The sequence below is a fragment of the Sturnus vulgaris genome, chromosome 11 (assembly GCF_052056855.1).
Source record: "Sturnus vulgaris isolate bStuVul1 chromosome 11, bStuVul1.hap1, whole genome shotgun sequence".
Taxonomy (NCBI): Eukaryota; Metazoa; Chordata; class Aves; order Passeriformes; family Sturnidae; genus Sturnus; species Sturnus vulgaris.
Window position 1 is genome coordinate 10,850,555 of NC_142253.1, and position 17,272 is coordinate 10,867,826.

At 45.1% G+C, this 17,272-nt stretch overlaps 1 protein-coding gene across 6 annotated transcripts in view; it reads right to left on the reverse strand.

The window, feature by feature from the left end:
• Nucleotides 1–10,100: 10,100 nt before the first annotated feature.
• The window catches only part of CHCHD6 (coiled-coil-helix-coiled-coil-helix domain containing 6), a 109,020-nt gene continuing 101,848 nt past the window's right edge, over nucleotides 10,101–17,272 (reverse strand). For 3 of the 6 annotated variants that reach the window (XR_015806050.1, XR_015806049.1, XR_015806048.1), the window contains 2 exons: nucleotides 11,263–11,398; nucleotides 10,101–10,643 (listed from right to left, as the gene is read on the reverse strand). Coding sequence is in view for 3 of the 6 variants with exons in the window: in XM_014871957.2 (XP_014727443.1) it covers nucleotides 10,620–10,643 (24 nt within the window). In the remaining 3 variants the exon portion in view is untranslated. The remainder of the gene's footprint in view (nucleotides 10,644–11,262; nucleotides 11,399–17,272) is intronic. The other 3 variants (XM_014871957.2, XM_088171444.1, XM_088171443.1) reach the window with 1 other exon arrangement.

Genomic DNA, 17,272 nt, shown 5'->3' on the forward strand with positions numbered 1-17,272 from the left:
AACACAGCTTCCCCTAAAACCACGGGGACAATACGACAGGCATCACCCCTGAGCAAAAAAAAAAAAAAAGTGGGGGTGCAGGGTCGGCTCCTGGGGGGTGTGAAGGCGCCTGGGAGGTGTCAGACACAGAATGTCACCATGTCACCCCATCCCCACCCGCGGCTGCCAGGGCATTATAGCCCTGATGCAGCAATCCAGGGATATAAAGGCTGCAAAATGCTGTGACATCCCCACGCCCCTATGGCACACGCACATCATCCACAGCAAACATGGAGAGAAAGGTGGGGACCAACCACGGGGTGTGAGGAAATCTGCTTCACAAATTACCGTTAGTACCAAATGTCCCTTCTTATCAAGACTGGACGGGTATTCAATTTTCTCTTCAAACGCCTGCCTTCTGAAATGGTAATAGAATTTCAAATCTAGGGGAAAAGGGAGGAGAAAAACTGAATATGCAAGGATTAACAATGAGAGAGACAAAGAAAGAAATTATACCAAAAAAATATAGTCAGAGCCTTTGCAGGAATTAATTAAATACAAATATAAAGAGAAAATTAAGTCTCATGCTTAGGAGGGGAGAGAAAAGGGATATTTTCTGAGTTTAATTAACCTTTTTTTGCCAAGAACAATGAAGAGGAAGGAGGAAGGAAGGGAGAGGAGAGCAGAAACTCCTAATTGTTTTGCCTTGCAGGAGATAATTACAGGAGCCGGCCAGGTCAGGGTGTGCCCACACAGGTTTGGGGTGCATGGGTCTGGCTCGTGCATGTCCTGGGATTGTGTGCACATAACAGCTCATTTGTTATGTGATTGGGACATAGATTGGGACGTGCAAAGACAGACCTGGGGAGAGCAGTGGTCCCCCAGATACCAGGGAGCTCAAGGAGGGGACATCTTCTTCCAGCAGGACACAGGGAACGGGTGAGTGTTGAGCATCAGTGGGAGGTACCTAGTGGCCATGGTGGCTGCCAGGACTGCGAGACAGCCTCCATCCCTACACTCCTAAATATTTTGTTTGCAGGTTTGGTATCTGTGGTGCTCAGAGGCATCAGTCACAGGGTGACAGCTTGGGGGTCTGATGGGGTTTTGAAGCAGCTGTCGCAAAATTAATGGTCTTTGTCACCACTGGCCCCTCCTGGGGAAAGTGGAGGATCCAGGCAGTGGCAGCAGGATGAAAAGTGACAGGACAAGGAAAGGAAAGGCGATGCTGATGTTTGCATGAGCACCTGCCTCCAGGTCCTTGCTCCAGTGTCTCTCTTCTCTGCTGCTGGCATGTGGGAGCTGTTTGGCCACAGCCTGGACTCCAAAAGATGGGAAGTGGCAGATTTGGAGAATAGGACCTCTGGAAACACTACCAGAAGGTCAACACTGCCCATCTGTAAGGAGCAGCATTGCCTCTGGGCACTGCCAGACACGCAGGCTTACACCTGCCAGTCACACAATGGCCACTCACACAACCCCAGGGACCAGGAACGATGGAAATGGGCCCACAGGCCTCTCAAACAAGGGGTGATGAACAGCACCACCCTCCTCCTCTGGGTCTCAGTGCTGGGGCTGCTTGCCAGGAGCTGCTCCTGGAGGAAAGCACAGAGTTTTGGGCCAAGGTGCTTCCTGCAAGATGCCTGGAGGCACTGCCATGAACAGGTTGCATGATGCCTTGCACTGCTTCCTTTTGACACCTTGGTGCCACAAGGTCTGGAGTAGGACCTGTCTCACTCTAACACCAGTTGGATGAGGCAGAAACTTCCCAAGGACTTGTCACATACAACATCTTTGGAGGTGTCCTCTACCCCTGCATCACAACTGTCCCAGATCAGTGCAAAGCCCCCTCCTCACCTCCAGCTCCACCTCACCATGGTCACACCACCACTCATCGCCCATGTGCTTGGGTGGGTGATGGACAAGCCAGGGTTCTGCACTCCTGGACAAGGCTGCAGCCAGCAGAGCTGGTTTTCCAGCAAAGACCAGCTATATTGAAGTTTCAGTTGGATGACAGAGGGAAAATTCATCATTCCCAGGCAAGCAGCTCCTGAAAAGCAGAAGTTGAAGATATGGACTTCTGTAGAGCAGAGCATCATCCAGGACAGGCTACAGATTACCTGGGAAGCAGGACAGGGTGATTAGGAAGTTAAAATCAACACTAGAAAGTGTTTATTTAACAAACACAACTCCTTATCTGTCCAGGAATAGATTGCAAAATTATTCAAGAGTCTTCAGTGTAAATTATTCTCAGTATAAAGATTGTTTAAATTGCAAGCTGGGAATATTACTGTGAAGTGTACAAGGTATGTGGTAAATTATGTAACCTATTTATGTAATTTATAAATTGAGTTATATAAATTAGCTACACCAGGTACAGCATGAATGTCAAATTGTATTGTGACTCAATTGTCACAATAATGGCTCAGCATCAGATTAGCTCGACGATTATTCCAGACAGTACAAAGTCTGGATGTTACAAATAAATAAATATAAATATCAAACTGTACACTAACAGCTCAAACTAGAAAGTCATTAGCATTAATAAAGTGCAACCACTCAATTACTTGTCAGGGGAAGTAAAATGAGGCAGAGTCAGCAGGATCAGTTTGCTTTTCAGTTTGCACAGATGTGCCCACAGTCAGTGCCCTGCAAAGTGCTTTAGGGAAGGCAGAAAATACCTAAGGCTTCTCCAGAAGTCCCATCTCGCTCCTGGGGTAGAAAGTACCTCTGTTAACAGTAAGGGACTACAAAATCACAGATGACTTTGCATTAAGAAGTTTGGACTAAGGACACCATTATACTACTTGATACACTGAGCTCAGGTCCATGGAAAAATCCATTAATTTATTGTACAGCTCTGAGATTCACCTGCCATACTCAGTAACACAAATTTTCAGGGCTTGGACAATCTTTTGAAAATCTGAATCAAGGCCATTAGTTAAGTTCCCAAGTTAAGAGTCAAAGGTACATTTTCGACCACTCCTATTCCCTGAGCACTTCCTCTTCACTCCCATAAACTATTCAATCCCCAGGGTTCAACACAGGAAGGAAAACCTTGGGCCAGGCCAGGCCTCTTTGGACATACAGACACCATGAGAGGAAAGGTGCTTCTCCTACAGTCAGCAGGTAGAGATTTGATAGAACTTCAAAAAGCAGGAAAGGACTTCTGGGAGAATATGTAGGGATATACAGAAACAAGAAGAAATATTGCAGACCGGTTTATAAATTAGTTAACCCTAAAATCTAAGGCTGCGTGGAAGGGATCAAATTCTTGTGGACCAGATGGAGCAAGAAGAGCATGGAGAGCCAGGAGCTCTCCCCAGGGAGCCTTGCTCCCAGGGCAGTCCTGTGGGCAGGAGCAGGGCTCAGCCACTTTTCATGCTTTTTGCTCCATGGTCCACATTCTCAAAGATGGTGAAAGGTCCAAGTTTCAGAAGTTTTCACCTTGTACTCCTCATTAAAATCCAATTTTCTTTCAAGCTGAGAATGGCAGAATTCTGCCCTCCTGAGAACAGCTGTGACTATGTTGTCATCTGCATGCTCAGGAGTGCTGCAAGGTCTGTAGCAGTGTTAGAGCTCCCAGTCTCGGGGTGACTGCAAAAAGATCTGGAGCACAATTCTCTTCAGTACAACTGAATAAAACCTCCCTGTAATGGGCGTGCTTGGTTTTTCCAGAGAGCTGAGTTTGGACCTCCAACCCCACGAGGTAAACACCTCCAATCCTACAAGGTAAGCTCTGGTTGGTAGTGACCAAGTTCACAGTCAGAAGAATGATATGGATTACCTTAAATTTATGGTGTGCACTCGGGTCTCATTTTTCTGTGCAATTCCTTGCAGCGTTGAATGAAATTTTTTACCCAGCAGAAGAACCACACTTTGAAACATCAGCCCATCGGCCACAAAGAAGTAAATGTATCTCTTTCTCCTGATGCTACATTGGATACTGTCACCTCAGCATGGGATTCCTAAAACCTAGAGAGATCTAATCACATTCATGCCTCAAAGTAGCCTCAAATAAAACCCCTTGAGCTTCGGATCAGCAGTCAGCAATACAAGACCACCTGCAGCCTCAGAAGAGTACATCTGCTTTGTCTTCTGAGAAGCTGAGGAGCCAGACTCTGCTGGCTGAGGGCACTTTCACAAAGATAATCAGCTTAGACTCTGACCCTCTTCTTTATCTGTTTGGTCACAGACTAAATGGCAACCCTTACCTTCAGACAGCAAAGTTCCTCTTTCCTAGCACAGGTGAATGGGCCCAACCAGGAGCTGGGTGGAACCAACAGCTGGCACTGAGGCTTTACAGCTGGATATTAAATACATTACCGTGGATATTCCATTTTGTAAACCACCCTCCAGTTTGGGAATGTAAACTTCAAGATACCAGAAGGTACAATATAAAAATAACTAGAATGGAGTCTTCAAACGAATGGATGAGTATTTTCTCTTTTTGTAACCTCTTTAACTTAAAGACCCCACAGCACTGCACAAGCACCTGATTTAAGTCTGGAAGAAGCCCAGCACACAGGTAATTCTACTACTTTCAGCTTACACTCTGTTTGAACACCTCTGTGTGTCCTCCCACTGCACATTTCCCACTGAGATGCAGTGATAGAACTGTCCTTGGGAGCAGGCACCCAGTCTATGTGGCCACCATAGATCCACAGTGTGATCCATTTAATCCAGTAAATTCCAATCCAAGGAGTTGCCAATAGCTGACAAGAGCACTCTGGAAGGTAAACAGTAGAGGGGAAAAGGTACCATCACAAAATTTACTTATTTTCCTTTGCAAAAGAAAAATAAATAGGTAAGGATTAAAGGGACTACAAAGGCTGTTTCAGCAAGGCAGTCCACAAAGAACAATTTCTCTGCCTTTTGTAATCTTTTATTCTGGCTGATATGATTTAAGCTAAGTCCTGAACTGGCATTTCCCCTCTGTCTCATTAAGAGCCACAAAGCTCCACTGCAGTCACTGGCCAGACTTCTTCAGCAGTTGAAAGGCTACTAAAGGAAAAGTAAAGAATTAATTTTTAAAAAGCCATGCTCGCACATGGCTTTATCAAATGGCAAGAGTTCAAATCTCTCCCTTGGTTCAGCCACTTGGAGGAGGACTGCAGGCAGCACTGGCAGAGTTCCTGTTTACTTGTTTTATGATGGTTGTAACGAGGAACCCATTAAATTAATAGCCGTGCTTTATTTTTAATGTTATGTTTAGCTAATCCTGACTTACAGTGGCACTCCCCATTCACAGAAAATAAAAATCAAACTCACTACAACGATGGACTCCACCACCAAGAAAATGGGTACAGTGGGATGTTCAAGAGGTCACAGGAGGGGAAAAAATAACATCCTTTTCATTCCTCCTGAGGGAGTGTCACTCATGTCCTCCACTGTTGGCCATTAGAGATATTAACTCAGACAGTTCAAGGACTAAATAACACAAAACCTCTGCCCCACTGGCAAGGAGGAGATGCCCATCCAGAGACTCCAGCAGAGCTGCTCATGCATAATACACATGCAGAAGGCACAGCTGGAATGTCTGGGTGACTCCAAACTGTTTTTTGGTCCTAAACACTGAAGGTAACTTCTTTTTTTTTTTTTTTTAATTCTGTAGAGCAGGCCGTAGAAAGTGTACAGGACTGAACTGCACACACCAGTTTGCCAAAAATGTTAGCACTAAATGGGAATGAAGACGATTCACCCTGCAGCTGTCATCCCAATATCAACTCAGTATTCAAAAAGAATTCTGAAACTAAGCTTTCAGGGATCCATAAGGAGGCGAACAGATTCTAACTCCTCAAAAAGATCCAAGTGAGCCAAAGGGCTTTGTTTCAACTCATGTCAATTAGCAAACCTGCTCCAAAGATACCAGAAATTATTTTTAAACACACTTTCTGAAAACAAAGGAGGGTGGAAAGTAGGAATTAAAATGAGATTCCAGGTCCCTGCTGCCTCTTCTCCTAAACTCCCTGGGACAGCAGGCCTGCCATGCAACAGCTCCCATACAGAACAACACAGGACAGCAGGAACCAGACAAGTGCTATCAACATCTTGGAGCAAATGGCACAAATGAAATGGCTGGATAAAGAACAAGCCATTCCAATGAGGGCAACCAGGGAGAGCATCTAATTTAGGCCATTCACAAAGGGAAATCAGCTACAGGAGGAGTCTGTTACATTGCCCTGAGGGAACAATTGATTTCAACTTGGAAAGAAAAGTTTGTGTGCTGCTCTCCCTAGGAAGACAGAGGAAAGTTTCCTGCCATGCTCTGACCTCTATAAAAAGTCTGAAAGAGCACACGTGTCATTAAATTCAAGACACACTTTTGACAAGGAGCTCTCCTGAGACCAGTGGCTGCTCCATTTGCTTCCTCTGGCTTTGCCCTAGGCTGCAAAACTACCACTCTGCCAGCACAATTACACACCAGAGTGGGAGATGGAGGGGCAGCATTACCGACCTGAAGAGCCTCAGCTCAAAGGTGATACAGCCAAATCACTTCAGCCCACATCAGCCTTCACTCCCCCAAGGAATCGAGAACAGAGAAAGTGAAGAGAATCCAACACACCCCAAGAGCAGAGTGATAGGGCTGACAAGGCAGGTGAGGCAGTTCAGGAACATCACATCCAGCTCTGGACAAGGATAAAACCCCCATGAAAGGGAGCAGGTGTGGGGTTACATGTCACAGGACACTGAACAGCCCTTCAGGCTCCCATGGCTTCCAAAAATGTGGTAACACTTCAGTGCTGGATGCAACAGCCCACTGGGGGGGGCACAGGACAAGAGAAGAAAAAGGTGGTCTGGAGACACATACAAGACTGGCACTGAAGCACCTGAGGGAGTCAGACAGAAACAATTCATCAACAAGTCACAGACAAACACTTTTAACCAGTTTGGAAATAAAAAATAACAACAACTTGAAAGACAAATTGAAAAATTCTGCTTGGAAAAGGAGCACACAGCATGAGATCACAGGACTCAGCAGACTATAAAATAGGAAATGAGACTTACTCTTCTCCCCCTACAGCTACACAAAACCCTCCTACATAGATTACAGACACACTTGGCAATTGCCTTCCTCCTCCAGCCTCTCCTGTTATGGACAAGGCAGAGAAGGTAGCTGCCTAAATGCAGAGAGGATATTAGATAAAGCATCTTGCAAAGCCAAGTGTGAAATATTAACAACAGGAGGCACCGGGTTGAGTTTTTATGCAAGATCACAAATTTGGTGCTTCGAGCACAGGTGATGTTCTCGCACACTGGAATCTCAAAGTGCTGTTTGTTGAATGTTTCATTTACAAAGCTATTGAGGCCTACTGAAAAATTTTTATCACTTCTGTTATTTCCTGTATCTTCTCTAACTTCTCTGGTTTTGTTCTTTTCCCTTCCTGCAATGCTAAGAAATTATGCATGAATAAAAAGGTTGTTCTTTCCATTCATCTGGCAAGTTTTAAAACAATTCATACCCTTAAAGCAGGCACTCTGCAAGCTGTATTTTCACATGAAATTACCACAATTGTGCACACTGCATCCGAATCACCGGATGCATTTGTACGCAAAATTACCCAGTTTGCAGAGAACTGCAGTAACTAGGCAAGCAAAATGGACATGCACTGCTCAGCTGGAAGGAGCACTGTGCCCAAGCTGCACCTGGCCAAGGACAGGTTTCGTTTTAGTTGGTCACAGATATTTCTAGTCACAAAACAGCTGCTTTTTATCCAGCTCATGCAGCACAGACAACAGCGTGGCTGGCTGCCTCTACCCCACCTCGAAGTTACCTTTGGAGGAAACTGCCTCTAATTCAGCTTCCACAATAGATTCAGAACTTGTTTATCCTGCTGTCCTAGTTGTCCATTTAATGCCAGCTGTGGTGGTAGCGGTGTGGAAAGGACATCTATTCAACACTGGACACCAGGCTCCAGGAATAATGATCTCTGCCACTCTGGAGCATAACTGACACCTGCTGTCACAATCTTGCACAGAAAAAAAATTGCTCTGAATATCCAACAAGTAGTCAAGGAGAAACATAAGGAGAGGGAGCCTAGGAGAAGGTGCAGGGCTTCTTCCTTCTTTAGAAGGGCCTTGGTACTACAGGAGCAGAAAAGATGAGGGGGAAGAGAAAACAGTCTCTCAAGAAGCTGTGTTACCTGTACATTTTTTACTTGGATAGCAGCTGAGACTCTGCAACTGAACTTCATCTTCAGCAGTTTCCTATTGACATCCCTGGTGATCATATTTTCCTGCAGGCTCAGGTGTCTGAGCTGGTGATTAGGGCAACAGCAGCAACAAAACTGCTCCTGGCCACTAGGAAACACCAAAGGAAAGGGACTGCCTGAAAGGCAGATGGAACCACAGTCCCCATGGACATGATCACTAAGAAGTTTGTAGACATTCAGCATAGAGTAAGCTAAAATCAAACCAAACACAGCAGGACAGAGGAGTTTCTCACTTCAAGGCTGCACCACAAATGAATGTCTGTCCTCAGAAACTTTGGGAGACAGAGTCAGGCAAGCCAGTATTGAAGAGCAGTGACAGGTAAGAGGTGTATTTTCAACTAACAATCAAGCAGTCCCTCATCTGGAGGTACTGGATGGCCTTTGAGTGCCACTTTGTCCTTGCTGGGCTGCAAACAGCCGCAATGCACCTGGCCAGCATTAGCTGTAGCTGTTACATTTATGATTTTATGGCTGATTTTCCCCCCTACCCTCTATCAAGTTCACTGTCTGAATGATCACATCTGTTTATGTTCCACAGACACCTGCATATCTTGAGATGACAGCAACTCCCTGAATGCTGTAATCAGTTATTTCTCAACAGAGGAATTGCCAATTTGGTAAATAAAGCTCATTATAAAAGAACATGAAAATGTATTACAGTTGCCTAACAGAGAAAATTGCCCAGCGCCGCCAAATAATCAGCCCTGGCATCATAGTCCCCCCCCCAATTTAGGGCAGCTGAAATAATAACATGCAAATTACTCATGCCAAGGCAATGCTGGATAGGGGCAAGAGGAAAATGAGGAAGAGACAAAATACATACTTTTCTCTTCAGACCAACAATCATTTCAAACCTAGTCAGGGACAGACCTTGCTGCTCTAAATCTCTGCCTGCACAGTCAGATGTTCTGTGGCTATCCCAAGCAGATTCAAAAGTTGGCATGGCAGCAGCAGCAAAAACCCACCCAGTCCTGATCCAATAGATCTGAGGGCACTAATTGTCCTACTTTGTTTTGGAAAACTTGGTCTTCCTCCCTTGGGGACAGCAAGTTTGACCTACACAAAGATGCAGAGCTGGAATTTTTGCAAGATCTGAGACTAACAAAGATAAGCCATGCGTAAGCAAACATCACTCCTGAGAATGAAAAGTGTTGTGGCATCAGCTCTCAATAAGAAGGAAAGGCATTTTGTTGCTTTAATGAAGATGTAAAGCACTAAGTTGCTGTCTAAAGAAAAAAGAGACAAAGCAGAATATAACACAGAAAACAATTCTCAGCCCCCCTCATCTATTTTCATAAACACTGCATTAAACTCTGACACGACCTCCAAAAATCCATGTTCACATTCTTCAAAAACTGTCAGATACAGTCAGAGAGGACAGAGGAAACTAATGCTGCCAGACAGAGAAGCTCTAGCCAGAGAAAAGGAATTAGGTTACCAAACTGGACCTACTCCCCAGGTTTGCTGACAGGTCTTCTGCAATTCTGCTACACCTACCTCTAGGAGAATAAGATTCCAGATGCACCCAGCTTCCTCCATTCCTCAGGCAGCAAGGAGAGGGCTCAACATAGAGCACAAAGATGAAAGGGATGGTGCTTTATGGCAGACACAGCAGGAACTGCACACAAGAGCTCATGAAAAGAAAGATAACTTGGGCTCTGCAGCCAGCAGGCAAAGGTTTTTCCAGTATGATTCCCCACCACCAGTTCCCTTCAGCCAGGACTTTGCAACCAAGTACTTTCAAATAAGCCAGTCACCCTGGGACCAAAATGAACAAGTTTTGTGATTTATAAACTGCGCCTTGAAATACTGCTTTCCTCACACTCATTTGGAGTTTTTGTTGGCATCGGCAATAGGCAGAAAACAGCAGTTTACAAACTCATGGGACTGAAAGTATCTCACAGCACACAGTCACCATTAAATACTTTATTGTTTAGGAGGGAACCTTGGAAGGGAAGGAATATGCCTGCTGGTGTAACCAATGGCAGCATGCTAGGAACAGTTAATCCTAACAAGCTACTCAGGGTTACTTCCAAATACTTTTCTCCAGAGCAAACAAACAGAAGCAACAGCTCTTGAAACTCATATGTAGGTTGGTGAAACCAAAGTTAGAACTGCATGAACCAGGCTTATGTTGGGGCAAAACCCCAAGCTACAAGCTGTGCTGGAAGCACCTGGGGTCAACACAATTCTTTACATTGCAAAACAATGAAAAGAAACTATAGCATCCCCTGCTCCTGGGACCCTTCTCCCAACTCCAGGAACGTTCACCGAGACTGATACATGCAGGCAGTTAGAAGAGGAATCATGTTGTATTGTCTTGGTCAGGGAGGGCAGAAGGCACTGGTTTTGGTCAGTGTCTGTCCAGAAGGATGCTCGGGCTTCCAGGGCGTCTGTGGTCCCTGTCCTCTGCTCTTTGGTGGATGATGCTTATCCAGAATTAACTAACAGCTCCTGGAGAAAAAAGGAGACAAAAGAAAAAGGCAGCAAGCTAGTTATGCAGCTGTTGACATGGGAGTGTTGCCATCAGAAATGAAAGAGTAGCATTGGCAGGGCAAAAATCCCACAGAAAAATCAACAGGTTTCACCAACTGTAAAACACGAGATATTCAAGGGTAGAGGACTGTGGGAGCAAGAAACCAGTTCATGATACCAAAGGTAAGGCTGATTCTGTGATCAAGTACATAGAGTCAGTTGCAATGATCAGGATTGTAAATCCATTGGCCTGCAGTGGGAGATAGCTGTGGCTCCAGGTAAGCCTTGCAGCAGTGAGGTCACAAGAATAAGTGCAGCCCCACACTAAGTCCTGCCTCAGCAGGACACAGGAGCACTTTGATTAGCTGCCATCAAACACATGCACACACAGACACACACACACACTCCCCTCACTCTCTCATCCTGGAACAGGATCAATATAAGAGCACCAGAGAAGTGAAGAATAAAGATGGGGACCCAGAGAGCACCCTAACTCCTGACACATCTGACAACCCTTATCCTATTAAGGCCCAAGCCCTCAAAAATTCAAAGCAAAATCACATCTGCTTTGTCCCCATAGAATTTTACTAAATGGTACCTTCTCAGATCCTGCAGGTATCTGCATATGAGCGGTGAACTCCTGAGGGTTATTATAAGACAGAAAGCTTCCAAAATTTTTAGGATGGAGATTGCAAAGTCTGCTGTGGTCTCTTCCTATTTTTATCTTATCACATCTATAAAGTCAAAGAAATCAAACCAACAATACCATAAGCAGTGGATAAGAACACACATGACACCAGCTCTAACATCTGTCCCTCTGAGGAGCTTAGAAATCAGTGCTGGATCTCACTTCACAACATGGGCAATCAGCTCTCCTGCAGCAGCAATGGCATCATTCTGTCAGTGCTGCAGGAACAGCAGAATCACAAAGGGTAAGCCATCAACAGGCTACTTTTTTCTCATGCTCTGGATACCTGCAGGTCCCTTCTGCAGAGCAGATAGTATTGATCCAAGAGCTAAAGCCAACTGGAGAAAGACAACTGAACACTTCACTGCATACAGTCTCATTGCCCATTTTTATTAGGGCTGTATTTCAGCTACTCTCCCGATATTTGCCTTTCTGAGGAGAGGAGCTGTGCTTTCTTCAGTGTGAATCAGAATGGAAAACATCACAAAATAAAGATGCTAGCACACTTGGCACTGTTTGTCAGAAGGTGAAGATGTCATTTAGGCTGCTTCTGCACAGCAGGCTGATATTGGCTGATACATGGTCAATGTAGACTGAATATGCTGGCCTTGAATCTCCAAGGACAGCCCCATCTCTGACAACAATGAAATGGTAAAGCTTCAAAAGACTCAAGAATAAAGAGAAAATTGTTCACCAAATTATTTAGACAAAGGTTATGCAGAAATCTGACAAATGAACCATCAATAATACTCCACTGACTCTAATTTCCCAGGTAATTTTTCTCATCATTAGTGACTTAAAAGTTATGCACAGAGCAATATATTTTAAAAACTTCAATAGCACTCACTGAAATTGCAATGAATGAAGCAGTAACAACTCATGATCAATTTTGCAATGAAGTAATTTGCTGCATTCACATTGTAACACTTCAGTAAAGTGTCCAGGAATGCTACATTTTGTGAAAAAAAACCAAACAACAAAATCACTTTTGTGGCTACTCTGCGGTTAACCCTTCTGAAGACGGTAAAACTTCTGTTTCTAAAACACTTTTGAAGAATATCACGGTTACGTAATTGCATGTTCAACATCATAACTACATATTTCAACCTCATCTAGTTGTAGCTGTCTCTACCTATGGCAAGGGAGCTGGAAGTAGATGATCTTTAAGGTCCCTTCCAGATGAAACCGTTATATGATTCTATGACATTTTTACTCATTTTAGGAGAAAATGAAAACAGATAGGTCTTAACCTCCATGAATTCTTTCCAGCCTAACCTACCCACATACCAGGTATGCAATGAGCTGGAGGCTCATAAACATTCCTTGTGCAAAAACATCAGGTTCCATCTCACTCTGGATGACTAAACCTCCTCAAAATCTTTTGCACAGTAAGCCTGGACCCAGAATGGATGGGCTGAGGGACACCATATTTCTGAGACTAAACTCACTCTATGCCCACATTTTAATTCCACCTAGCACTGCAGCCATGTCAATGCAGACTCGGCACCCCTCCATTTTCTTCCAACCTGGAATCCTCTCTGCAAGATGCTACCAGGTTGTTACAGCACTTACCTTGAGCAGAAGGAGCCAGTAAAGGGAAGGAGAAGCTTTACCTCTTCTCCCTGCCCTTATCATTGCATATGCACCAGACAAGGTGGATATGCAACAAGTCCAGGCAGTTGGCAATCACTGTTCTCACATGACAGGATACTCCCGATTAATGGAGTTGAGGCTCAGACTGAAAGATTTTGGTGCCTCCTCATAAAATGACTGCCCCACAGTTGGCATTAGCTGGTCTCTGCTGCAGTCTTAGCAGAACAAGAAGTCAAGAGATGAGTAGCCTTGGAGAGTGCACCACACTCACAGTCTGACAGGAGGGAACAGTGCCCTTCTTGCATAGGCAGGGCAGGTTATTTTTAATAACACTGCCAATGCAATCAAAGTAGAGACCAAGTTCCAGTCTTGATGAGCTCCAGCCCAGTGCCTCTACATATAAAAATAGTATCCATACAAAGGCAAATTCCTCATCAGCACAAACAGGAATGGCAGTCTGTTCACTCCTGACAGCAAGTCCAGCTGGAGGGCATACAGCACTTGTTTTCTTCCATGCCTCTCACAGCAAATGGGACCTTTGAGCCACTAACTCATGTTCTTCCACCACTGTGGCACCCTGCTCAGGAGCTAACTGCAGTCAAAATGGGCTGCTCAGCTGACACAGCCTGCCACTTTGCAGCCTCTGTGGAAAAGCCAGTAGCTTTCCACTTCTGGTTCCAGTTGAGTGAGGAGAAAGGGCTGAGCTCTCTAAGTAGAAAGTAGATCTGCTCCACAAATCTCACCCCTGCTGAGAAGGGAGTCCAGTCAATGCCCAGCACAGTCCTTGTCCTCTAACGGAGCTGAGGCCTTGGTACCCAGCACCGGGGCGAGCAAGTTTCAGCAGGATTTTCTAATGCACCTGGTTCTTCTGTCCTTTTCCTTCCTTCTCCGTTTGCATCCCAGTGCAGAAGCCCGGGGCTGCCTGGTGAATCTGCAGCATTCTCTCCACCTCCCCCAGTCACTGGCCAGCTCTGTGCCTCGGCTCTTGGCCTTGCTGGAGGCTCTCAGCCAGCAGAGGAATCTCCCTCCTTGAAAAGCCAGACCCTGAAGAACTTCCTCCCTCAGCGTTTGCCAGAGACACTGTTTGCCAAGCCTCAGCTGTGTTAAGACATATTTATTTAAGCAGCCGTTAGTCTCACAGGGTAAACCCTGCAAGTTTCCTCCACCACGTGCCTTGCCTTTGTTTTAACATCCCTTTGAGCAGTCGCACCACAGCGCTCACACATATGGGCACTGTGTAGCTATGAAGAAATCAGAAAGCAGATCCCCATGATAAATGACTTGGTGCATTTGGAGTGTCAGTGACAAAGTAGAAATTAATCTCCATAGTTCCTAGTTCCCTGCTGTGTGCAGGCAGCTCGAAACATCAGAATACCTGTTGGCACACAGCAGACCTCAGCAACGTGACCACACAACTTTTTCATCTCAGTTAGTGTGGAAAGAGGCACAAACAAAACACAAAAATCCTGACCTGCCCTAAGATGGGTGTTCAAGGCCTTTACACTGGATGAGGCATTTGTTGCAGGGCTATTAGCACCCCAAAGCGCTGCAAGGGACATTTGAGTCACTTTGGTTTGATGTATGCTGTAGGTATTTTTTGGTTATGTGCAATTTGTTCTGTTACACTCAGAGTATTGGCTATTTTGTGGAGCAGCTGTGCTGACTAATGGATCACAGCACTTCTGTGCCATATAGTTATTGCACAGAAAAGCTTCTCTGTCTCTCTCATCCTTCAGGAGTCCAACAGTTGCTGTCCTTGGGACTGGAATAAGGAGGGCCAGGAGCATGCCTGGCAGCAACAAAAAACATTAATTCAAAAAGCTATGAAGAGAGTTTTGTTTTCCCTCTTCTCTGTACTGGTGTTAATAGTTTTGCAAAGCAGGGAAGTTCACCCAATGACTTCTTGGCTACTTCCCCAGATGGTGTCTTCAAAGTTGGCTTGACAGCAGAAAGAACCCTTTTCAAAAAACTCACCAGATGCATTGTCAGAACACCCCGGAAAGTGCTTTCACATGGAAGTCTCCTGGTCTACATACCCCACCAACAGAGTGCTAGGAACAGAAAGAGTCTTTATGGTTTCCTCCTCCCTCTCCTTCGGCTCACAAGAGCCTACACACTGCTTGCTTTGCTCTGCCTTGACACCTCCCCATTGCTCTGCATCACCCGAATACAAAGTTATTTACCAGCACAACTAATCTCCAGCTGTTTTGAGACTCACCTGTTTGTTCATGCATTATAACATTGATTTCCTCCAGACAATTGTTCTGATCATTGTTCTAACTCGCAGAGAGCTCCCGTCATTAGCCTTGCTTAACAGGAAATATTTTGCCACTGACTGAGCAGCTCTGCAGTCAGCAGACTGCACAAAAAATCATCCTGGTTGGGGGGCTGCATCTCCCTGCTGAGCTGGTAACCCCAGACGTCGCAGTAGGGAACAGGCTCAGTGCTTTTGATTTTGGACATGTGCTAGAAAAAAGCAGGGCTAGGAGGAACAAACACAGCTCTGCAAAGGGCTGCTGCTGAAAGGATGACTGTTAATTAATCCACATACAAACCGAGGGCAGTTTTTGCTCAATCGATGTTAATTGCATTTAATCTCATCCTTGCCATTAAGAAAAGCCACCGGGCCAGGCTGATGTCGCTAGCGCCTGACATGTAGATTCCACCCACGTTTGGAAGGCAAGGCAGGAGGAGAAAAGTAATGGAAAGAAAAGAATAACCCTTCCTCAACCCCTTCTGCATCACTGCACAATTTCATCGGGTCTGTTCCATTATTTAAACAATTTTTGTTTTCCAATAACATTACAGAGGAGCTCAAAAGATGAAAATCAGACATAGAGCATTTCACTACTAGTCATTCTTGCTCTCCCGGGTACCAGCTTAGAGCTTTGCTAACCTGCACAGCTTGAGCTATTGCACTTCTGTAAAGGCCTGAAATACAGAAAATCGCTTATGTGAAGTGGTGTTTGCTTTTTAGTCCAGGGCTGATCCCAACAGACCTGCCAGAGCCCCTCAATATGACCTGCAACTGCTGACTGCCACCTTCCATCAGCTCTGCTGAAATCTTTCTCCTCACCTTGTTACTGAGCACAACCCCAGCATGCACCAAAGCATGCTGAAGCCTGTCTTTCTCCAACATAACACAAACTAGTATTTGCTATTTAACAACCTCTGACCAAATTTGCCTTGTAAGACAGAACATTTTTGAAGCCTGAACTTTCCAGGTAAACCAACAGTGCATCCACCAGTGATCTGGCTCTGATCAGGAGACTGTGACTTTATCTGCCCAGCTACCTGCTTGGGAAATGGGAACAATCCTCTTACCTCTGCAGGAATCAAGCCCGGGGACAGAGGAGCAGCTCTTGTAGCACAGGAAGCCCAAGGTGGCAGATTTCATGACTACTGGCTTATTGCTTCTGTGAGAGCCTTGCGTTTTTCCAAATCAGTATCAAGAACAATAATAATCAAGCCCAGGCTCTGTCGGCGCCTTTCCCCCGTGGCAGCACACAATGCTTGCCCAAAGCCAATGCTTGCAGTTTATCATGGATTTTCTTTATCCCTCAACAAGTGTTAATCCCAATGCCTCTCGCTGCATGAAGTGGACATATCACAAGTGCCATGAAGGACTGGCTGAGTTTTAAGTGCTCTGAAATGGCTCCACTAGATTTGGTCAAGATTGCTTTAAAATCATTTCCCATTAGGACTGTGACCCTCTCTCTTTACAGCCAGTGTAATGACTGTATCTCAGAGGAAGGTAATTACATCCCACTATCTGTACACATCAGAAACTGCACACTCCAAACACTACTGTGCCTTTCTGGACTGAGTGGTAGAAGGCAATGCAGGAGAGAAAGGAGATAACACTGGACACTCCTCTATCCGGCAACCAGAGTCACCCTGAGTGTTTTGCAAACTTGTGGATTAGCCCCTGGGAGGGATAAAGGGATCCAGAAGGCACAGAGTGTTTCTAAAGCAGAACAGTGACAACTTGTACAAATCCAGCTCTGGTTTTGTGAGGATTAAAATGAACTTCATCCAACTGTGAATATCCGCTTCCAGAGCCAAAAGGAATGGAAAACCACTTACTGATGCAACAGTATTTCATTATTTCAAACCCTAAGCCCAGCACTTCCAAAAATTAAGGAGAGGCAACAGTAACATTATTTGCTGGGGGACATTGGCTGCAGGGGTTTAACTGCTGAACTGCCAAACCATGCTCTGGACACAACCTAATGAAACAATAGACACAAGTATTGGCAACTTCTCCATGCTGTCTTTCTTGCTCTTGCTACCAGCCTCCAGAATAATCAGTGGGAAAACAAAAAAT